This window comes from Diospyros lotus, chromosome 14, assembly GCF_014633365.1.
Source record: "Diospyros lotus cultivar Yz01 chromosome 14, ASM1463336v1, whole genome shotgun sequence".
Lineage (NCBI taxonomy): Eukaryota > Viridiplantae > Streptophyta > Magnoliopsida > Ericales > Ebenaceae > Diospyros > Diospyros lotus.
In genome coordinates this window covers 4,398,939-4,424,335 of record NC_068351.1, presented here as the reverse complement: position 1 = coordinate 4,424,335, position 25,397 = coordinate 4,398,939, and the positions used below count along the sequence as shown (strand labels likewise).

The following is a 25,397-nucleotide window of genomic DNA, read 5'->3' as shown; positions in this document are numbered from 1 at the left end:
TCAGTATATATGACAAGGAGCTCCTAACGGTTTTAATGGCAATGGGGAAGTTGAGACATTATTTAGAAGGAGGGTGGTTCATTATTAAAACTAACCACGAGAACCTTAGGTTCCTCCCACAACAAAAACTTCACTCTCATCTCCAAAAGAAGGGTATGGCAAGATTGATGGTGCTAGATTATATCATACAGTATAGAAGGGGGAAAAAAAATGTGGCTACGAATGCATTATCCTGCTGCCATGAAGGGGGAACATTGGATGCCATCACCTTAGTAGTACCAAATTGGGTCCAGGAGGTCATCGAGAGTTACCAACAAGGGACATGGGTCAAGGAGTTGTTAGAACAAATGAGGGTTAATGGAGATTGTAGACCTAATTATGCTCTATCTAATGGGCTGATCAGATACAAGGGAAGATTGGTGGTTGGGGAAAATATGACTTTAAGGAACCAGATCCTCCAATCACTTCACAGCTCCCCACTGGGAGGTCATTCTGGGATCCAAAACACCTACAGGAGGGTAAAACAAATTTTCTATTGGCCACAGCTCAAGAAATTTGTGATGTGTGCAAGAGGTGCAAACATGAGACCATAGCCCAACCCGGCCTACTACAACCACTGCCCGTACCAGAAGGAGCTTGGACCAATGTAACTATGGATTTTGTTGAGGGACTACCAAGGTTAGAAGGGAAGGATTGCATTCTCGTAATAGTGGATCGGTTTGCTAAATTCAGCCATTTCATAGGCCTGTCCCATCCTTTCACTACCCAGGATGTGGCAAGGGTCTTCTTGGACAACGTAGTAAAGATGCATGGGGTGTCTCAATCCATAGTATCAAATAGGGACAAAGTCTTTACCAATTCATTTTGGAGGGAGCTACTTAAATCCCTAGGCACTAAACTACATATGTCTACTGCCTATCACCCACAGAATGATGGGTAGTCAGAGAGGGTGAATCAATGTCTAGAATCCTATCTGAAGTGTCTATGTTTTATGCAGCCAAGAGGGTGGCACAAGTGGCTATTAGTAACTCAATGGTGGTATAACTCATGCCACCATAGTTCCATAAATATGAGTCCCTTCGAGGCTTTATACGGATACAAACCAGCATTGCCACCGACAGTAAGGGAACCACCAACAGTAGCGGAAGTGGGAGCTTATATGCAACAAAGGCAGGAGGTTGTGAGACTATTGAAGGTTGAACTAACAAAGGCTCGAAACAGAATGAAACAAATGGCTAACCGAAGAAGAAGTAAGAGAGCATTCTCCGAAGGAAAGGAAGTATACCTAAAGCTAACTCCCCAACAACTCAAATATCTTACTAAGCAGTCGGTGTCTAAACTGAGCCCTAGATTTTTTGGGCCTTGTCTAGTGCTGGCAAGAGTAGGGCCAGTGGCCTACAGATTGCATTTACCAGAAAGCTCCCAGATACACCCTGTTTTCCACGTATCCTTGCTCAAGAAAGGAGTGGACTCACTGAGAGTCAGCCACACACTTCCTTCTAGTGCCAACGAGAAAGCAGGGCGTGTCGTTCTTACTGCTATCGTAGACAAGAGAATCATCTACAAACAGGGGGCACCAATTATCCAGGTGCTGGTCAAGTGGTCTTCCCCATAGTCAGACACTTGGGAGTACTTACCTAATCTGCTGAGGTAGTTTCCTAGTTCAGCCAGCCTGATGCACATTTCTTGAGAACAAGAAATGATTGATGGAGGGGGTAGTTGTCATGTACCGAGGTTGTAACCTTTACTTTGTTGCTATTTGTAGCTATTATTGTAATTTTTGGAAGGAATTAGCCTGCTGGTAGAAGGTTCCAAGCAGTGTAAGTTGTATGTAAACCATCAGGCAACTTGACTGATTCTAGAAGGGACTTTGCAACTGTTTTGGCGCCAATCCTAAGTTGTGGTCGTATAAGAGATCGGCCCAACTCATTGTGAAGGCATGATTTGATAATTGAAATCTGAATTCTCCCTCCAAAACTTCTCGTTCTTTCTCTCTTTCTATTTTTCTCTCCCTATTCTACATTTCCTCCCTTATTTTCGCGAATTCTCTCTTGGATCAAAGAGAATTCCCTCTATCAGGTCAAGGATTTGACATACAATTAATTTCATCACAAAAGAAAAAATGGTTCTAGAAATGAAAACAGCTTCCATGATACAATATTCTCATGACAACCCACTTAAGAAAGGGAAAAAATAGGAATTACAAAACACAAAATAAGAGGCGCCTTACTGTATGCTATTTGCAACTGATACTGCCTTGGCAGATGAGACAAAAAAGACATGAATCTTAAATTTCAATTACAGAGGAACACCTTCAAATCCAAGACTTCAAAGTTGGTCAAAAACCAAATGTATGGAGTGTAAATTCAGTACAAATAGAAGTGTGGACGATATGGTGAGACTTGAAGGCCAAGTTATTCCTATAAAAGATCAATTTAGATATCTCAAATCAACTGCTCAAAATGAAAAGGTGATATAGAGGATATTACACATAGAAGATGGTTAAAGATGAAAAATTGTGCCCAACATTCTCTATACAACCATAAAATCTTTTTAAAGCTAAAAGAAAAGTTTTATCGTACGACAAGGCCACACTTATTGAAGGCTCAAAATATTAGGAGTTAAGTACCAATATGTGAAAAGCATGAGCATAACTAAGATGGAAGTACACTAGGTGTGTGGCCGTAGAGGAAACCTAAAATTAGAATGAGGTTGTGCATAATAAGGTTGGAGAAGCTCCTATTGAAAATAAGATGTGCAAGACACGATCAAAATGATTTGAACATGAGAGAAAAATAAGGGGTGGAATGAAAGAACTTTGTGGCAAAGGACGTATAAGGCTAAGATGTAAGAAGATGGGAGTTCATGTTGAGAAATAACATAATTCTTTCCCTCCTATTTCTCTCCCCTCTTGATTCTCTCTTTCAAATTCTCCCTCCAAAACCCCCTTCTCTCCCTTGATCTCCCTCTAATCTTTGTTCTGTTCGAGTCTCAACTTAAAGACTTCACACAATGGTCTTACAAAAGACATAGCTATAGATAGAGATAGCTGGGGAAACTATAATTCATGAAGCCGAACCCACTAGTTGAATTAAAGTTTCTTGTTATTGTACAAAACAACCCTAACTTGAAGCGGGGGAAGCAAGAGAAGTCAAAACTTCTTTTTTTTTGGTTAGGCATCACAAATAAACAAGCATAAAAAATTGTAAACAAAATGTTCAAGAACTAAAGAAATTACCTGTGGGAGCCTCATCGAATATATTACTAAGTGATTGACAATCAGAGAAATATTGTTTTGCCAGTGACCTGAAATCAATTGGAGGTTCAACCTGTCTGAATCGCGGGAAGCGCAACGGTGAAGCAATTGATACAGAAGATGGGCCATTTAACGAAGAATCAGGTTCACTCAAACATCCAGGCATCCCAACTAAATCAACTAGATACTCCCTACAATAATACATGGATAACATTAGCACCAATAATACACTTATGAGACATTTTGAACGTCTGTAATAAATTTCCTCTTTTTTTCTATAGTGTGGCCTAGAGGAGCAAATACAATTTATACAATTAAAAAAATTGATTATGTGATAACAGGATTCATTCTGCATGCAACAAAACAAAAAAATGCAAGGGCAATTTGTGATTCCACAACCTCCCTCGCCAAAGAAAACAAAAGAAAATCTCAAACTTCATGACTACAGATCCATCCATTCACTTTTAGAACAAAAGAAATGTCTTGACGAAACAAAAGAATCAACAGAAAGCAAGGCGGTGGGATGGTAGTGCTAGGCTACTAGCTATTAACCCAGCTTAAATTTTGTTCAAAAAGCACCTGACCTGAAATCTAAAGCTGCAGATAGTGTCTTCTTTGGACATGAACATTTTGTTTGCCCACCCAAATATGACATATTAACATACCTACATCTTAATTATTGAGCCACATTGCCAAACTGAATATTTTTAACTACAATTCCCAGAAGGGGGGAAAAAGTTGAAATTGTGTTCAAACTTGTCAAATCAAACACAAGTTCCGGCTTATTGGAAAAGGTTAAAAACATGTCAATGCCACTTCAACTATGCACAAGTTCTCAGGAGAGAGGAAATTAATTGATGGTAAATGAGAGAATGTAAAGCTATTGTAAGGTAGGGAACAATGTACAAATATACACCCTGAAGTGAAGTGTAAAAGTAGTTCCACGTTAAAATTTTAGAAAATAACACAACACAAGAAAATTGAAGTAGCATGACACTCACCTCCCAAAAACGTGATTATACAAAATATAGTTACAACATCAATGAATGAGATTATGTGAAACCACATCAGTAAGGCTTAAGGTATCCATAATCAGGAAGATCTGATGTATAATTCTTACATACAATTAAAATTAAAATGGGAATTGAGACAACAGCATATCCTAGATTACCTGTCAACCCCGAAGCGAACGAGGCAAGAGGCAGCATCCTCTCTCATACAATATTTGCAGCCCTTGGCAATTCGACATGGCAAATCAATTGTATCAGCTAGAACCTGCAAAAAATCAATAGTTGAAAACATACCGTTGGTCTTCAAATAACATAAATTTTTAACTTTAACCCATGGAAGACAGTACTGCAGTCTCATTTTGAAATCTTTGACAATGAAAAGGAGAGATAGCAGGAGTTCATAATGGATTTTTTTTTTTTTTTTTTTTTGGGGGGGGGGGGCGGGGGGTGGGGGTGGGTGGGGTGGGGGAGGGGTGCAACAGGCATGAAAAAACAATATAATAGTCCTATCAAAGAGTAATTCAATAAAGCAAAGTAAATTTGTCCAACAGTAGCTCAAAAAGTTCCATTAAGTGGAGGCATTGCAATAACCCCTGGTTAGGTGAACTGAGAAATACACAAGATTGCAAAATTAAGTAAATATTGGAGACTTGAGATGTACTTTGAATAGCAAAGCACGGTGTCTGCAAAGACCAACAGGAAGGCTACTGATCCGCAGCACAACAGATCCCAAACGGTCCTCGAGATCATTGCTGCACTTCTTCCAGATGGGAACAAAGTCATCTTCTCCGGTTGAAGCTGTACCCCTTGTGATGGCAATAACATTTGGTCAGAAAAAATACATATAAAAGTGAAAAGTGAAATGAGTATTCCAAAAGCCTTTCCCGCCCCATCTCTCTTTACAAATAATTGTTCAGAGACTGTTTTTAACAGCCATATCAAAACTCACCCCATACAATGGCAGACTATCTTTGCAAGATGGTCAACAACTTCTTTTGTAGTGATGCAACTGAGAGAGATATTACAAATCCGGTTCTGTAGTTCTTTTAAGATGGGATCATTGCACCGATCAATCAAAATTACTTCAATAGAAGAATCCATCCTAGGATGAACAGCCTTTAGTGATTGAATTGAAGGAATGCGACCATTTTCTTTCAGATCAGTGCAAACAGTCCATACATATGGATCCATCCCATGAATTGTATAAAAGCCATCAGGAATTCTGTCAAAGTATGACAGACAGCCATTGACCTGATATATATATTACATCTCAAAACATGATATGTCAATCGTAGTTCACATTAAACTAACATCATATGATAATATCACAACATAATGCACATTTATCACATGACATTGTGCCAGGGGAGATACAAGCAATAAACAGATGAGCAAATCATATGCATAAGGATTTTCTTTTCCTGTCTTTTTTTGAATAAGTTAAGAGTGAGAATCTCAATGTTGGAAATCATTTAGAACATTTTTCCATTGATGAAACAAAAAAGAAAAGGTAAATAAGAAAAAGAATTTGATAATCACTAATTTAATAGGTTTTTGCATAGCAGAGAAACAAAATAGAAAATACAAAGCAGCAAATCCATAAGATCATATAAAAGATTTTGGAATCTCTAATCAAGTAATCAATTTAAAGAAATGCAGGACATTGCCAACTAAGAGTGTTCATTATGTAATCCCAAAAACACTGAAGGGATAGGGTAGTTTGTCCCCAAATAAAAGGCCCTTGTCAGATGCCTACTACTAATTCTGGAAGTCTCACGGAGGATTTTTTTCCCCAGGCTGGGTGTTTATTGTTACTGAAAGATGAAGTGTTTTGGATGTTGACCACTATGAAAGAGTAGGATAGGCCCACATCAGAGAGAACAATCCCAAGCAAGGAAGGACTCTCACGCCCCAATACATAAAAAAATCCTATGCAAGGGATTACTGCAAATTGATGAGAATGCATAGAAGATTTTGAACCCAAGCAACTCGGAAGTATAGGATAAATCTCCCTGCACATCTTGATCAAGAGCCTAAAAGGATGCAATGACAAATCCTAGTGGGATTATAGGTTCAATGGACGTAATACAAGGCAGAGCTGCACCATATCATCCATGAAAGCACAAAGTACATTTCTTATAAAAAGGATTTTAGATCAAGCGTTGAGGAATGGAAAATATTGAGAATGTATTGTTCTGTTCTGAGAGATATTTTTTTCTTGAAATAAATGAGTAAGTATTGGGGTGCTGGCCAAGAAGTCAGTCAGACAGTGCACTATGCTCTTTGCTTTTTTGGGAAAAGTCAGTCAGGTTGACAACCAACACAAATAGTTCTATGGTCCCATTCCAAATTGATTGTACAGAATTTCCCCACGGGAACATAAATGTGTGGGTTTATGTTCATAAGCTAGTTACATCTATACGCATGTAGCAGGCAAATTTGACAACTTATAATAGCATAGTTGTTGAGACAAATGTAAAGGATCATGGCTGAGGCATTCAATTCTAAGATCATGGCCACTGACTTCAGAACCCAACCGTCCGTAAATCTGTGCTAAGCAGTGCGTTTCACTCACAGATGGGCAAGTTTTCCCGTCCACTGGCATTCAAGGGAATACTCTTAAACTAGCAATTGAGGGGTATTTCTACTTGTTTATTCTATGGCATCCAATATAAGGCAGATACTTCTGAGTAAAATAAAAAATGTTGGCAAATATGAGTTTCACATTGTACCCTAACATTCTAACTGAAAGATCGACCCAATTAACACCTAAATCGGATCCATAAGACCTCGTACCAGGTAAATGAAATTGTAACCAAGAGCAATAAAACTGAAACCATGAGAAACCCTACCCAGAATCTGTGCGACATGGATTCAGCAGAACCAGACGAAGACGACGACCGCGACGCCAATTCGTCCGGCACGGGATCCAAAAAATTGGGATCATCGCCAGATGTAGCATCGGACGACAACCGGAGCGCCAAAGCAAGCTGCAACTGATAACTCTCCTCCGTCTGCTGCGCCCAGCTCTTCGACGACGACGATCCCCAGCCGCCGCCGCCCCCCGTCTCCGCCGTCTTCAACCTCCACTCTCCACCACCGCCACCGCTGACCTTGAAAACATCGTCATGAACGTGGCCAAACACATCAGAATCGCCGGGCGGCAAGTAGTAGTCCCCGGACATCGAGCTCCCGCCGAAACTACTCCCGCTCGACTGCCTTTGCAGCCCGATCGACGATGGGAACGCCCCCGCCGGGATCCTCGCCGGCGGCTGCGCCATCCGATGATCAACCAGTTCCCAATCGAATCCCGCGCCGCCGCCAGCTGCGGCGGAGATCTTCTGCAGCGGCTGGTGGTGGTGGCGGTGGTCGTCGTCGTCGTCGGGGAGATGACTCAGCAAAGTGTAATCCGACCGTCTACCAGGCGTTTCCATTGAAGAAACTCCGAAAACCACACGAAGTGTACCCTCACAAAACCCTACAAATCGCCATTTTCAGAGGGCGGTTCGACCTTGCGTACTTTCTCGCTCCATATTTCTTCCTCTATCCCTATAATTTTGATTGCTAGTGTTGTCGGAGTGAGAGATGACGGAGCAGTGGCGTAATCGTAATAATATTCAAAATTTGATGGTTAATTAATAAATATTCCCCTTTAATTAATTTTGGGGGGACGGCGATTGGCATCCGGAGCCTTCACGTTCCCACCATGACGTAATACCATTTCTTTTTATTTTATACATTTTAGACTACATAAGAGGATATTATGACTAAAATATTTTACGCCTCACATGCGCCTCATCGAGGATTTTTTTATCATTAATACATCTTTATGTAGTCTAAAAAATACACAAAGATATACTAATAATATTTTTCTTTTTTTCGGGTTTGTTGTCTAAATCGGTGGCTTTTGCACGTGAGACATACGCGTTCTGAATTAACGTGGGACGGATTTTACTTCGCCATTCTCGCCTTCATTGGATTAGAGTCGAATCGAATTTATATAAAACACTACTAGTCCTCCAATAAGTTAATAGCATTAAAAAAACACTTTTTTACAACAATAATTGTTTCAAGTGATACCGTGTCCGCACAACAAATAATATGTTATCAACATTTTATAATAATAACAAGATCACTTGTCAAGATATCATGTAATTGTCAAAGTTTTAGAGATATCAAGAAACAATGTGTCAAAACAATTGACATATTTATACTTTTTTTATTAAGTTTATTCATGTCACAATTGATATAAGTTGAGCTCTAGATTAGAGTAAAGTTCTTTAATTCAAGCATCTGTATTGTATAAAATTTAAAGGGTCATTCATCATGTTTAATGACGATTTATAAATAAATAAATAAACCAATGATATACAATCATCTATAATCTATCAAAAATTATTTACATTGGTTAAAAAACTGAGTTGAATGAAAAGTCATTAATAGATAATTAAAAACTTAGAAAATATTGTAAAGAACACTCTTCAAGTTTAGCAAAATTATTAAAAAATTATGATATTTAAAAAATAGTAATAACTACTCTTACTGTTAAATAAAGGAATAAAATGTCTAATTTACACTTAATTCTTTTTTATTAAATATTAAAATACAAAAATTTAATCAACATCGAACGGAATTTATTGAGTTCAACATGGACGGTGTCAATGAAGCCAATGAATTAAGACCAACATGTGGTGAACCCATCTAGATTCATCATATCCCAACAATAAATTTAAGCACTAAATAAATAAATAAATAAATAACAAGAAAGAGGGTTATGGGTTTTATCAAACTCAAAATATAGAGAGATAATAAAAAACAAATGTTTAACAGAGTCATGTTTTAGCTTGGTCAAACCTATAACATAAAAAGATAAAATAAAATAACTTATCGCTATCGTTTGGGCCATTTCACTAATCATTTAAAAAAAGAGAAACAAATGACAAATTTGATATGAGAGATAAATGTAAATGAAAAATAATTTAAATATAAATATATTTTGATTATTTTTTAATTTTTAATGAGATTAATTAACAGTAAAAGATAAATTACAACATTATATTAAAATTTAGGTGTATTTTCTTAAATATCAATAGTATTTTTTATAATTACCTTAAAAATCAAATATATCACTCAAAATTTTGTCTAAACCTTAAAAAGATGGACTTTTCCCTTTTAATTTATCTACAAACATAATCTTAGGAGTAAAATAGTAGGTAGATGAAACTCATTATATTTATAAAGAATTCAATTATTCATAAAAATTTATCAAATAGCACAATTCGCAGATATGCCCTTGTCCAATAAATAAGAAGCATTAGAGCTTGTTGCGTGGATACACAAAATTAATTAAACAACCATTGGAAGGAGGAATCGGATCACAAATCAAGTGCCCACGAGTGGGGATTAAGAAACTAGCTCAAATGGCCATATACAATGTATATGAAGCGATGAGCAGATATTTTCTGACGACACCTTAAAGATAAAGTAGTTGAAGGCAGCGGCAATGTTCGATGAACCTGGTTTCTAAATGAATTGATTAATTCACATTGGGATATTCAAATGGACTCAACTGTTCGGGTTGCCACTTGCCAGCCCAGCCACATCAAATTGCATTGCACGGAGGCAATACATTCGCAGCCGCTGATTAAAAATGTTAATTGCCAAACCAACAACTAAAGAGTATTATTCTTAGAAAAACAAAAGGAAAGAAAGAGTATAATTTATGTATTTTATTATACATTTAATTTTGATATATTATACATTTGTTGAACCAAAACTATAATATTAATAGTGCTTATAATAATAAAATTACATAAAATATTGAAACTGAATGTATAATATTATACAAAATTACAAACTTTACTAGACGCTCGCAGGACTAACATATGCTTCGTTTGGCAAAATAGTTTGATCGTTTATAAATTATATATATAACTTATAAACTGTTGAGAAAAACTGGTGAACTGTTTGGACGCACTTCACCAGTGTTTAAGCTAACTAGTTTAAACGTTATGATAGTAACGTTTTACAAAAGCCATTGGAGAGTAACTTTTGCAAAAAATTGTTCATTTATAAGCTGGGTTAACCAAGTAATTTACCATCTTACTCTCATCATTTTTGCTTATTTTCAGCTATACCCTTATTCTTCAACCTTTGCCTCCTACCTTTTTCCTTCTCAATTATTCCGGCCTTCACCGTCAACCATCGTCATCGCCCTCACCAGCTGCTTCCTGGCAGCCTCGCTCGCATCAGTTGCTGCTCCCATCGCATCGTTGGTCGTTGCTCCTATCGCGTCGTCGACCGTCCATCGCCCTTATCTCCTCCATCCGTGCTTCTCCTCCGCACTATTGCCATGGCCGAACTTTATATATATATATATATAACAATAATACATAATAATATATTTTATTATTATATAACATATACAATATATCTAATTTATAATCTTAATATATTTTTAATAATTATGTATAATTTATTAACATTTAATGATAAAATTTTATATTATTTAATAATATATCTATTTTTATTTTTTTATCAAATTTTAATAGTTTATCAGCTCTTTCAAACTACACACATAATTATTAACTATTAGGTTAAGAGCACATTTATCCAAACATATTATCAGTTTAAACGTTACAAAACTTAAACGCTATAACTAGTTTAAACACTATCCAATTTGAAAGATTTAAAAAAAAACGCATAGCCAAACTAGTCCATAATGAGTAATGAGTAAGTAAGAAGCTGGATTTCTTCTTTCCATGAACAAATACTATTTGGCATATAGACTTTCATTTTTATTAAATAAAAAATGTTTTTAAATTAAATAAATGCATATTAGTTTTGTCTCAACTAATAATAAATAATAAAATTGGTGTTAGTGTTTATTTATTTAGTTAATATTTTATTATTGTGTTTTGTATTTCATAGAAAATGATTGGAAAGATTGTGGCACGGTAAGAGTCATTTTAATCAATTAGTTAGACTATACTATTTATAATATTTGAAGTGATATCATAAAATTGTAAATTCAAAGTGTCTCTTACATGACCAACAAAATAATATGAAGACGTCTCCTATTATTAAAAAAAAAGTAATTCACGTTATATTTATTTTAAAGACACATTTGTTTTATCCACAAAAAAAAAAACACAATTTTACACTTTTACTTCTTATATTCAAATTATAAAACTTTTAAGTATTAAAATTTGTTGTTATCGATATACAATACAATAATAAATTTATAATTGTAGTAGAGTTATTTTCAAGTATTTGAAAAATTATAAAACAGAATACAGTTAAGTGTACAAGATGTCTTATGTATGTGCTTTCTAATACTTAAATTAATTTTAATTAAAAAATAAAAAAATATTCAAATAGCTTATGTATAAATTATTTCATACTTCAATCAAATTGATCACTTTAAAGAGGTTGAATGTTGACCTATGGAATATCTATTTCTTTTGAGACCATCCATTTTGAATTTTCAGACAAACTTTAAAGGTGAGTAAATACAATTTTGGTGGGCCATAATTCGAAAGGTATATTGAAAACTATATATCTAGAAAAGCCCTTATAAAAGGTCTCCATGGAGGTCTTTCAAAACTACTCTATCAAAAAGATATTTTAGGCCTCCTTTCCTGAACTTATCCTTCTATGCCTCTTTTAGCCTTTAACCCACTTTCATTTGCACATCAGAAATAAAAAAATAAAAAATAAAGTAACAACTATTTATTACAAACTATTTTACATTTAATTTGAAGGATGGTTGTGGTACTTTTTCAATTTAAAACAACTTAACTATTTTTTAAAAATTTAAGTTGCATTTTTAAGAGTAAATATTTTCTTCAGTGCATTTTTATATTTCTCAACAAAAAATAATTGTACTTATAACACGAAACGTACCAGGGCAATAATCAATTTTATAGGGAGCAAATGTGATGTACACACGGTGATGAGCATCATCAATGAGGCCCTATTTCGGGCAAATTTCAATCATGGGTGAAATTTGTCTTTTGTTGTTTAGCTCAAGTTAGTTGGATTCAATATTCAAATAATTTTTACATATCAATTGTAAAAGAAATTTTTTGTTACGAGAACAATGTGTGATCATGATATAAATAATTTATTTAATTAAAAATAATTTTCAATATGATATTTCTTTTTAAGTTGTTGAATGAACTATCTCATTCGAAGAATCCATGGATGTTAGTGGTTCACAAGCCTGATAGGACATGCAAAGTGCGAGATGCCAAAATAGGGTCAAATCTTGTCAGCCCTTGTGATCGGCTTTTGGGTTGTAATACCAATAGATTTCAACTATATATAAGCTTGAAAGTGTTATGTTTGAGAGTGATGCGAGGGTTTGAGTTGTCAAATGTATGATTATATGACAATTCAAGTCAATATTTTGTTGTTGCACCCTTTTGTATATTAATTTTAATAATAAAAAATATATATTAGTTTAATATGTAAATCATGAGTCAAGATTATGATTTTTAACATATATAAATTTCAATATCAAGAATTACTTTGTGAAAATGAAAATCAAAAGAATTTAAAGTATCAAGATTTCAAAACCATGTTTTGATTAAGTCTAGAAGGTTAGCACCTTATAAGGAGACATATAAGAAAATATTTTTATTTTAAAAAATTATTTCCCGATATTTTGATAGCTAACAATCACTAATGCTAAAACGATTTTTAATGATTTTTTCATTAAATAAAACGTATATATTTTGGAGGTGGTAAAATCGCAAAATCCTAAATTTGTACTAAAATTCAAATTCTACTTTCTTATTCTTATGAATTTTGATTTTCTAGATATTTTTATTGAATCCAAATAAGGGGTATTTCGTTATTTACATTTACGTATTAAAATAAATAGAATGTAAAATATAAATAAAATAAAATGTGGACATTTACTTAAACTAATTAAATAAATGTAAATAAGTTGTGATCTATTCATGCTATGGATTGTGCTTTCAAATATATTCTTTTGAATATATGTCACGTTTCTATGCATATTTCGAAACCCTTTTAAAAAGGTTTTCAGTGTATGCTATTTCGAAACATTTATGTATTAACATTTGTTCAAAGTTTTCGACTATGTTTCGAAATCTGTATATTATGTTTTGAAATCTTATTTCCAGATAGGTATGTTTCGAAACCTATTATGTCATGTTTCGAAACCTCATTCCATAGAAGTATGTTTCGAAACTTCTAACATTCTGTCAGCAGATATTTAAAAATCGATATGCATTTGTTTTGTAAATTTATTTTTATCAATATCATTTGTTTAATGCATTCTCCATGCTCTGAAAATTCAAATTTAAATTTGAATTGGATATCATTTTTAATCATAGTGGACATGAGACATTGTCTCCCACTCAATGCTGTCCCTAAGTGCAAGTACAGTTGGAAATGCTGTATGTTTCGAAACCTTAGTATATTTCTATGATGTTTTTGTTATATATGAGCCATAAAAATCAATTTTAGTTACACAAAGGGACTCAATTTTGTAATTCTTTAAATATTATTTAAATAGCAAGTTTATGTTTTATTTAAATTACAATATGGTTTAAATTATAAAACATATATCCATTAGTATATAAGGAGTGGATACCATTCTTAAGAGTTAAGAATACGAGTTACGGATAATCCACAATTCGTTATACTATAAATATGTTACTGGCTGTAGAATTCATAATCTAGATAATAGTAACTCGTAAAGGCCAGCACATCGTCTTTTTCCTTATTCAGTATGAGATACTGAAATATAAGGTTGATGAGTCTCGTGTCATTCTGTATGAGATATAGAAGGAAGATGAGTGGATGCTCGTTATAATAACGAGTTCACTGAACGGGACTGTTAACATTAAATCACGTGGGTTATTTATCACGAGTTAATGATTTAATGTTAGCTGCGATTTTGCAACTAGTCATTAGACCTGATATGACATAGATATCTATGTATTGGTAGATTATGATATCAATGATATTATGTGGTTGTTCTAATCAATAATAATCATACGTATGTATGTGCTTGATTCAGTGATGCATGAAATATGTGTGCATCATACATGAAATCTATCACCTTGAGATTTATGAGGACGATATCTTATGCAATCCAGTAATCATTTGACGATAAATCATTGGCCGATGTAATATGACGATGAAATTTGTTCCATACGGGTTGTGTTATAATTAGTCAATATTGATTTTGAATTTGGTTATATGCCGAGATTAAGATATTCGACATACTGACCATAATCTCATATCTTGTCAGGATATATGATGATAGAAGAACCGTATTGCATGGTAACGTAGTAACATGTTCACAATGCCCGCTTCATAATAAATTGGATAATCATGACATATTGTTAAATGTCACTTATGATTTACGAAGATTAATCATTGATTATTATCGTTGTCAATTTATTTATGAACCCAGAAAATTCCACCCAAAAGAAATTACTTTCAAAGAGAAAATAGATAAATTAATAATTTTATAATTACTAATAATAGTGGATTTATTTATTGGATAAATAAGAATAATTAAATAATTATGTTATGAATATAAAATAATTAATTATTAATTAGATTGGGCATTTTACTAGCACATTGGGTTTGGTCCAATGGCACTATTAAATTCAATATAACACCATTGGTTTGGGGTTGGCCTAATGGCATTAAATGAATTAGGCTTGAGAAGCCCAACCTATTTAATAAGTAGGGTTAATGAAACCCTATATATAAAAGCTCTCAATCTCTTCATTTTAATCACTTTATATTTTTTAATCACTTGAAAAGTTGAGAGAGTTTTAAAGAACTTGTGTGAATCCAAAAGGTAAGTTATAAATTTTTGTGAAAAAATTATTCTATTTACCACTCTCTTTGATATTCTTGGATAGAAGTAGTGTAACGGCTCGCCTCCCAGAGCCCCTGTGCACTAAGAGGATCCGTGAGAGGGTCATTACTAAAATGATACCGAACAATAGCATAACTACAACTTACACACAAACCTTATTGAAATCATAATCTTCCTTTAATATGATATCTCATAATCGTCATTACAAAGCTGATCACCGTGTGCCTATTTGGCTTACATAATATACATATATTTCAAACATAAAACATTAACCTTAACACAAGCACAACGACACCCAAGATCTAGTTCCGGGAGAGCTCTGCACTTGCTACCATGACATGACGGTTAGGACCCAATCCTCGCTGAATGCACCTGCTATCACAGACGTTTTTCTTACCTGAAATGATGGAAAGCAAAGACTCAACAAGCTCGTGAAAGAAAGGCTGTAGGGTACGGACAAGACTCTTCCCATAACACCCTATACAATTCATGCCAATGCAATGTCATTTCATGCCATGCTCAATACCTGTCTTATTTCTAAATACATAAACAAACAATGAACTTCACATAGACGGTCCTTGGGGCCCACATAAAACATACACTGGCGCCTAAATCCAACATACAAACCTGTTGGCAGCCTGTTATAGGCTACCGCATCATTACTATTCCAAACATGCTCTCTCCTGTCATCATATCGTCTTATCTTGTCGTTGTCGTGGGACTCTAACCTCCGGTCTTGTTGTTGTCGTGGGTCTCACCCCAAGGTCTTACCGTGGGCCACGCCTGCTACCCATACTTATCACTTAAAAACGCACACTCTCACCATGCAGTGCAACAATTAGGAAATGCAACGGCTTTTGTAGCATAAATGTGATGACAAGACCCCCATAAACCAAGCATCAGGCCATGCTACGCCCACATAGGAATTCACACATGCGATATGCTCTAAATGCACTGGCTCACCTAAAGAACCCAAATCGGCTCTTGGACCAACCGGGTCATACAAATGCTCACACATCCCATCACACACAAAGCATGTCCCACAATGAATGTAACTCGAGCCCTATGCAGCACACACATCATGGTATGCACAAGTCAAGACGAGAATTTGACAGTACTAGCTCTTCTAGCCCGTCTAGCGCTTATCGTAACAGCCGATGACTGGCGCCCATACATCCATCCATCAACTGCCACGACCTATAATCGACAGTCAGTGGCTTTGTACCTCATACCCTTAGACACACTTACAGATAACACTGAACTTAGTCACTTATTATTCCACAACTTTCTCCGTGAAAACATAAACACCATTTATCATTCTTATTCTCATATCTTCTCATACATAGGAAGCTATCTTTCACATTTATAATAAATTATTAACATAATCCCATTAAACCACAATCAACTATTCTAAGAACCTAGCCCATTAGGTTCGGCATTATTCTCAAGGGAAGCAGAGCGATACGAGACTTCGTGACGGTCGAAATGAAAGACACAAAGATATCACTGCTTAGCTTATTCTATTAACAATAAACCCATTAATAAAATAAAATTCATAAAGTGGTTACTGCGTGGATTATTATTATTTATGCATAGAATCGAGTCACGGTGAGGGAGGGTTTAAAATAAAAATAACCACGGAAACTTTCACAGGAAATAAAGTACACAATGAGAGGGTTATGAGCTTGCCTGTAGATTGCCGATCATAGTTTCTCTCGTGCTCTCGCTACGAAGTAAAATGTTTAACATAAAATAATAAATTTACAACGTATATTAATCAAATCTAACCATATAAAATTCGTAATTTAAACATATAATACTTCTGATAATTTTATCCATTTACCTAACTAATTTAATCGCAAAATAATCTCAAGATTCATGAATTTCTTCCCCAATTTTCCCCTTTTCCTCCATTTTCTCGCGCTGCCCGAGCTCCCTATTCTCTTCCTTATTTCTCCTGCTCGTAGCATGCTTCGATTGAAGCCTTTAATGGCTTCCAACTTGCCCAATATTGCATTATATATACCAAATTCAAGTGGCTTTTAAGCCACAAAAAGTATTGGCCAAGACAAGGCCAAGCACACACAGATACAAATATATATATATATATTAATTTAATTTAATTTAGTTAACTCTTTTATTATAATTATCATTATTATTATTATTATTATTATGATTTCTATTATTATTGTTATTAATTTTACTATATTTCATTTTATTATTTTCATAAATACTTCTAATTAATTTAATTAATCACCTTAATTTCCTATTTCTTCAAAATATCATAGATAAGTATTTTCTCAAAAATCTTCAAATATTCTAAAATATCCTCAAACACTAAAATTAATAATTATTACGTATCTCCAAAATTTTGAGATGTTACAAGTAGTTTCGGGTGGACTGACTTGGCATCCTACACTTGGAGGATTTTACGGCGAGAAACCTAACGGTGAAATCGGATTTTATCAAAAAAGTAACATTTCGTTTTTGTTTTCAATTTGTTAAACTGTAATTTCAGAAAAACGGGATACTTGTAAACTAAATTTTAATTTCGCTGTGCATATGATAAGATTTATGTAATTTCAACAGTTTCGAAACCTATTATGTATGTTTCAAAATTTACTTTTTTGTCTTATCTCTAACGGCTATAAACGACCAGATTTTTATCTCTTGGTATAAATAACATGTATTTGAAGATAAGAAGAGATTGATTAAGATTGATAGAAGGACAACAAGCAACAACAAGTGAGCACACACTAAAGACATACACACAAGCACAAGTGATCTAAATCATTATTCACAAAACTTTCAAAGAAGATCCATTTATTCATTCCTAAATGTGCATCGTGGTGTAAAAAGGACAAGCAAGTTGAAATTCAAAGTATCATTTTTCAAGCTCTTCTCACTCAAACCAAGAGGTTTGTACAGCCATGTGGTAAGGCATTTAATCGCTATAAATTTTATTGGGCTGTAAAGATAAGTTTATTTATCTTGTTAATGTTGTAAGATTTGAGTTTAGCCTAAAACTAATTATGGTGTAAATGTTTGAGTTGAGCTTAAAACTCATTGTGTCAAATGTTCAAGTTTAGCCTTAAAACTTATTTGGTGTAAGGTTTGAGTTAATCCCGTAAAAACTCATTTGGTACTAAGTTTAAGTTAAGCTCGTAAAAACTCACTCTATAAGGTTTTAAGGTGAATCATAGTAAAACCCTTATTGTGGTGATCACTAGTAAAAAGTGATTGGGATTAAAAATCCTTCAAGTGGGTAAACTTGAAGGTAGTGGATTAGGCAGAGTGCCGAACCACTATATATATTGTCTGTAAGTGTTATTTAACTTTTGCTTATCATTATTGCCTATTGCACATGCTTTCATAAGTTTTATTATCAAAGTCTAAAACAAAGTTTTTCATGAGCTTAATCATATACATACATACATACAAACACCTTTTGTATATTCTTAATTATTTAAATCATATTTTCCAAATATCGTTATTTTGAAATACAAGATAAAAAATTTCGAATCAAGTAAAACAGTAAAGCAGATTACGAAACATACATTTCATATTTCGAAAAATAATGAGGTATATTTCGAAACATATATACTAGGTTTCAAAACCTACTTAATAAAAAGGTTTATTTCGAAACATAGTGTTTTGCCATCAATCAAAGTTTTAAATTATAAAAAATTTATACAAATCCCAATTCACCATTTTCTTGAGATATATTTGCCATCATTAGGACCAACACATTTGTGGGGCCCAAAAAAATTTCCACTTATCAAATAAATTATGTAGTCATTGGTACCAATTCACCGAAGCAAATATTCAACTTGCGTTGATTGTGGAATTTGCAAATAGCGGTAAAAGAAATAGTAAAACAATCTAAAGTGGGAAAAAGCAATTTTGTCGGGAAAAAAAAGTAAATTGCATAGATGATTAGATTTTCTTTGCTTCCGTATAGCCATGAAAAAATATAACCATTAACTTAATCCCTAAACTTAAGCAAAATATTAATTTAAATATAATTTTTCAAACACGTAGTTATATGAATATAATTTAAATATAACCAGTTTTTAATTGAATTTTCAAACACCTAGTTCTATGAATATTCTTATTTTTTAAAAAAAATATAAAATTTTAATTAAAATTTTAAACACTATAGTTATACATCTAATTTTAAAAGTTAAAAATTGATCTGCTTCTTGGCAATAATTATAGCTAAAAATTGTTATAAAATGATAATAAATTGTAATTTAATTAATTATAATATTTAAAATTTAATCTGTTTATTTCCTTTTTGCACCCATCTATTGTTTCATTGTATTTTTAAATCAAATTTTTGGAAGTGAAAAGAAAGAATCAAAGACTGTTAGGCTGTATTTTCTGAATTTTAGTTTTTAGTTTTGAGTTTTAAATTTATTTTTAATTTTTTATTTTAATAATTTATTTTTAAAAAATAAAAAACGCATTATATTTATCATTTTAAAAAACTATTTCTCAAAATAGAAACAAAAAAATGTGTTATGTTTGGAATTTTGAGAATAAATTTTTAATGATATTTTATTCAATAATTTTAATTATTTAGTAAATTAAAATTATTTAATATTAATATATTATTAAAAAATATATACATTTTAAAGTTGATAAATCTTGTAATATTTTTTTTCGATTATAAGAATAAAATATGAATAAATAAATAAATTGCCTTTTCTTTTATGTGTTTTGTTTGAAAATAACTAAAATAATTTTTTATTGTTTTAAGTTTTTTTATAATTTTTTCTTATTTTTAAAAATAACAAAATAAATGAGTTTTCATTGTTTTAAAAAATTCAAAACTAAAAATGACCTTGGAACAATAAAGAGAATGTGCCCTTACTTTTTTATTTTTATTTTCAAAATAATAAAACTAAAAACAAAAGTTAACAAAAGAAACTTGAAAATTTTTTGTATGAAAGAAAGAATAAAAACAAGATAACATAATTTTTATACTGCTATCTTTTTTTATTTTTTTCTCTATTGTTTCCTCTTAAATCATTATTTCACGTCACTTTGCTCCATTTGAAGATAAGTTTGGTATTTTTATTTTTATTTAATTTATAATAATGAATTTGTGCATAATTAATTAGAACATTGCACTCATTTTATTTGTTCATTATGTAAATTCTTTTTCTTGCCCTAAAAATAATGTTAAAAGAGATTCTCAAAAAAAAAAAAAGATTATACGGAAATTAAGTATCCCAAAATATAATTTTAAAAAAAATTAATGAATTTTAACCTATTTTTTAATATATCTTCTGAGATCACCATATTAAGTGGGAGGTGTTTAGAGACAATGTCTCGTGTTCTTGTGAAGAGGAATGATGACATGATTATTGTTTATCCAATTTGGAAGGCAGTAAGCCTTGGGCCATGTGACAACATGTAATGGATATCACGTCAAACACTCATGCTTGTGGGATGAAGACCACTCACTGCAAATGATACTTAGAATTTCCTCCAACATAATGGCCATGCGCGAATGGCTTACAAGGTGATAAGTTCACCAAGTGATCCACATGCTGGCGCCATGTGCCTGCCAGCAGGGGCGGATTTAGGAGTAGATCTGGGGGAGGTGTCACGACCCAAAATCTGGTATGTCATGATCGGCACTAATCCCTAGCCCCAGCGGCCCCAAAATGGACTAGTAAGCCTCTTCTCTAGCTCGATTTGAATAAAACAATATTACTGACAAGATATAGAACATGAATAAAATACCAATTCACCTTCTAACATAATATCTCAATATTTCATATACAGCAGTTGTACAAAATAAGAATATCTATCACACTGCTGTCAATAATACATACCCGATCCCGTATCTCGGGCCCTTAGCACAATTATGTGCCAACAAAAATAAAGACAAAACATCAGACTCTACAATATGGGTATGTCTCCACAGAGCATCCTATAATACATCCGAAATCAAAAGAGGGTATGACATCATACCAGAAGATCTGCTGGACCAATAATCAAAAGGAGAATTCCCTGAAAATATTTTTAATAAAACGAGGTGAGTCTTGTGGACTCGCGAGTATAAGGTATGTCATGCCCACTAGGAGAGTATACAATAAAATGCTAGGATGATCATCATGAGTATAATAACGTAATAACAGTATAAACAGTGGAATTATAAACCATAAGTTAAATAATTTGAGATTTCAAAGAAAAACATAGTGTAGGAAAAATAGGTGCTTAAAGACAACCCCCATAAGTTGTTCCCTAACCACCCAAGTCCCCTATACTTTTGTATGAGATGCATGCACTGATTCTGATGACACACTAGTAGAAACTGGCCTAACGCCTATATACACATGCACACAAGTATATATATCGGCACATACATCATCATCACACAATATCATCATAAAGGCCCACGTGATAGCAGTGCTGAAACATACTATCCGTGTCTCTCATGGCCTTGGCATGCCAAGCCTCACAGTACCATGATCTTTTCCTGCTGTGAGTCACCAGGGAATCTACTAGATAGTCCTCTAATAATAATGCAAATAATACCCTAATTTATGCACAAGTCATAATCATTTATCATTTCATGTGGTGCCTAAAATACACCATATCATTCAATAATTCACATTCTCAAAACAAGAAATCAATTAGGGTATCTTTCAGTTTATGTCTCTCCCAGTAGGATGAAAATATTTCATGCAAATTAGAAACATTTAAGAGTATTTTTCTATGATCCGCATATAAAAATCATGTACGAGTTATGCATATAAAAATTTATACAAGGTTATAATATTTATGAATAAAACAGTATATACGTGCATAATATAAGGTAATCATAACATATCCTGTCTACTCGCCTGGGAAATGATGACTCAAGTCCGAGTCTGGGGAGAAGATCGAACAAAATCCTGAGAATCTGAGCCTACAATAAATAGAATGGGGTGTCACATTTAGGTAACAAGAATAACGACGTAAAGAAATTACCGAAAATCCTAACCATTGCCTAACACCCTAAATCGATTATTTGGTACCTTGGCCCGCGCAATATTCAAATCTGGCGTCATGGAATTCGTCGAGCTAAGCCATCGACTACGTCATCATGTCTCGCTTTGCTTGCTACGCGTAAGTGTATAGTGGAACTACACACCCACTTATAGGCTGCAATATCATAATATATATATATATATATATATTTACCCATAAACTAGTTTTCTTTTAATATAGATAATATATTTTTTTATCTAAATTCCTCCTTTATCAAAAATACATACATATATATATTTATAACTAAATTGATAAATTTTCTTGAAAACTTAATAATTAATTAATAATTTAATAAATGGTTTAAAAGGAATAAATTGCAATATTCTAGCCTCAGATAAAAGGAATCCATCAGAAATCAGGATTCGAAATAAACCCACGTCATCATCATAGGCTAGCCTAGAACGCACTCGGGGTCAGTCTTACTCGGCCTCGAGTCGTCTAATAGGGCTTCGTCCTTAGGAATCCGATCAACAAAATGACTCGCCAATCATATCGCCAATTCTAGGAGACCTAAAGAGAACCCAAATTAAACTGACATCGATATCCCGAGTAGGACCAACCTAACCAAGTCATCCTAGGTTCCCGGACAAGCGACAAGGGAGAACAAGCCGAGTGGGCCAGCCCAAGGGCTGCCACAACTGGGTCAGTCATGCCCAACACATTGGGCCATCCTAAAACCCAATCGGGCCCCGCCATCCTAGGCTAAAACCTAACCCGACATGCCCAACCCCAAAAGCCCTCATTTCATTTTTCCTTATATTTTTTTTATTTTTTATTTCCTTTTATTCTTTTTCCTTTCTTTTTTTTCTTTTCTTTCCAACACACTGCCACCGCCGGCGACCGCCGCCGGCCGGCCAAAAATGGCCGACCAATATACCGATACGAAGCCCTCGCCACGAATATCAACATATATTAAAATGAAACCCATCGGACGGTCAGATCTTACTAGATCTGAGATTTAATTTTCGGCCGAAGATTAGCATGGCCCCTGCGCAAGGATGACACGCACAAATCGAGAAATGGTCCAAATTTTTAATGTAATACCCCGAGAGCCCAGAGAGATTAGTATATATCGAGGATAGTGTAAGAAAGGAAACAACACCAGCTGGATACCTTTTGGGCTGAATGTTGGCAAAGAACTCCCAAGTTAAGCGTGCTTGACTTGGGGCAATCCAGGGATGGGTGACCCCCTGGGAAGTTCGTGTAGACCCATCAGGATAAGTTGTTCCGGTTCTTCCTATCGCTCGAGCGGGATGTTACAAATGGTATCAGAGCCGACCCTTGGCGAAAGCGGTCCGATGAGGGCGGGGAGTGGCGCCGGGGCTCGAGGGCCTGTACAAGGAGCGGCTTCTGGCAGGCTTCTAGGATGGTAGCCCCCAATGGGAGAAGGTCTGGGACCAGTTGTAAGATCGCATGACGAGGACGTCATGTGCTTAAGGGGGGAAGAATGTAATACCCCGAGAGCCCAGAGAGATTAGTATATATCGAGGATAGTGTAAGAAATGAAACAACACCAGTTGGATACCTTTTGGGCTGAATGTTGGCAAAGAACTCCCAAGTTAAGCGTGCTTGACTTGGGGTAATCCAGGGATGGGTGACCCCCTGGGAAGTTCGTGTAGACCCATCAGGATAAGTTGTTCCGGACCTTCCTATCGCTCGATCAGGTCGTTACAGGAGGGCTGGCCCCCAGATCCATAACCCATTTCAGCCCTCCTCCCTTGCAAATCTGGGGGAGGGCTGAATCTTGGGGGGTTGCAGCCCGTGCCTACCCCCCTAAATCCGCCCCTGCCTGCCAGGCGGTTCATCCGGCCGCTTAGGCACGGATGGATAGAAACACACGCACAAAAGGTGTGGTTTGCACTATGCTTACGTAAGTAAAAAGTAAAATATTATGATTTAAATTTTATATTTTTTAAAGCAAAAATTAGATAATGATTAAAGTTAGTAAAGTGATAACATTAAATATTTTATGAGATCGTGAATCAAATTTTAGTAATTAAGTTTTATTTTTATTTTTTAAATAAAAATATAAAGAGTATTTTGAATTAATTTATTAACATGATTTTATAATACCAAAATGCATTCTTTGCTTGTATAATGGTATTGATTGATATATATAAACACAATATCTATAAATAAAAATTTAACAGAATTTAGATAAATATTTACTTAATGGTGTTTATATTTACATTTCAATTTTTAGTTTTTATAGGTCAAACTTAAACATGAAAGGGCTTTAGTGTTGCGGTGAAAGGTGTGTACAAATTTATGGAAATTGGGTAAGTTATGAATTTAAATCTTGTTGACAACTTGTTTTTTTTTTTTAAACTAAATAAATAAAGTGTATTTTGAAAATTCAATTTATTGAGAGAATTTCATACAAAATAAAATATGATGTTTGTTTATATATAGTAGAGGGTCGCCCATGCTACGTACTTATACAAAAAAATTAAAATTGTTAAATGGAAGTTAATTGGGAGTCGTTTAATAATAACAGTTTACTTTTTAAATTTTTTAAACAAAATTATACATAAAATGAGACCACTTAGTGTAGTAATAAAGTTGTTTGAAAATTTAATTATTCGTTTAAATTTTGTTAACGTAATTAATGCTTGTTTTTTAAACAAACTATATAAAGAGTATTTTGAGAAAAAACTTAATTGACAAATGTAGATTTGATGTTTGTTTGTATAATAATATAGACTATAGGATTATAGGGGTGGACAATCCCATGCACATGTAAAAATATATATAAATATATATATAAATAAAGATTTATTAGGTAGAGTCTGAACAGACAATCAAATATTGTTTAAATAGTATAAATTCAAATATTATTAATATAGTTCATTTTGATGTTTTAACCAAGATATATAAATAATGTTTTTAAAAACATTTTATTAACAAAATTTCATAGCAATAAAATCTAATGTTTGTTTATATAATAGTATATGTGTATATATATATATATATGCACGCATATACATAGTTGTCTTTAAAATATAATTTAGTCGTTGAGTGAATACCATCTATTATTTTTGTTAACATATAAATGATTTTTTTTATTTTTATCTATAATTTAAAATCTAATCTCAAATTTTATTTTATTATCATCATAATTTTTTCTTAATATTGTTGTATAATTTTTTTAAATTGCAAGACAATTTTATTTAATACATTTTGAATATATTAAATATTATGCCATAAATTATAT

The 25,397-nt window shown here is 33.6% G+C and overlaps 1 protein-coding gene, 1 long non-coding RNA gene and 1 pseudogene across 5 annotated transcripts in view; 1 reads left to right on the top strand and 2 right to left on the bottom strand.

The window, feature by feature from the left end:
- LOC127789571 (serine/threonine-protein kinase CTR1) overlaps nt 1-7,849 on the bottom strand; it is a 41,321-nt gene extending 33,472 nt beyond the window's left edge. For all 4 annotated transcript variants that reach the window (XM_052318494.1, XM_052318495.1, XM_052318493.1 and 1 more), the window contains exons 1-5: nt 7,119-7,849; nt 5,216-5,517; nt 4,928-5,072; nt 4,428-4,531; nt 3,239-3,447 (exon numbers count right to left, since the gene is read on the bottom strand). In XM_052318494.1, the coding sequence (XP_052174454.1) occupies nt 3,239-3,447; nt 4,428-4,531; nt 4,928-5,072; nt 5,216-5,517; nt 7,119-7,700 (1,342 nt within the window). In that variant the 5' untranslated portion in view covers nt 7,701-7,849. The remainder of the gene's footprint in view (nt 1-3,238; nt 3,448-4,427; nt 4,532-4,927; nt 5,073-5,215; nt 5,518-7,118) is intronic.
- Nucleotides 7,850-21,268: 13,419 nt separating this feature from the next.
- On the bottom strand, nt 21,269-23,156 carry LOC127791184 (uncharacterized). The gene is made up of 2 exons (XR_008020883.1): nt 22,171-23,156; nt 21,269-22,061 (listed from the first exon to the last, which is right to left on the bottom strand). It is a non-coding gene; the product is annotated as an uncharacterized LOC127791184 (long non-coding RNA).
- On the top strand, nt 23,121-23,217 carry LOC127791253 (U6 spliceosomal RNA; annotated as a pseudogene).
- The last annotated feature ends 2,180 nt before the right edge of the window (nt 23,218-25,397 follow it).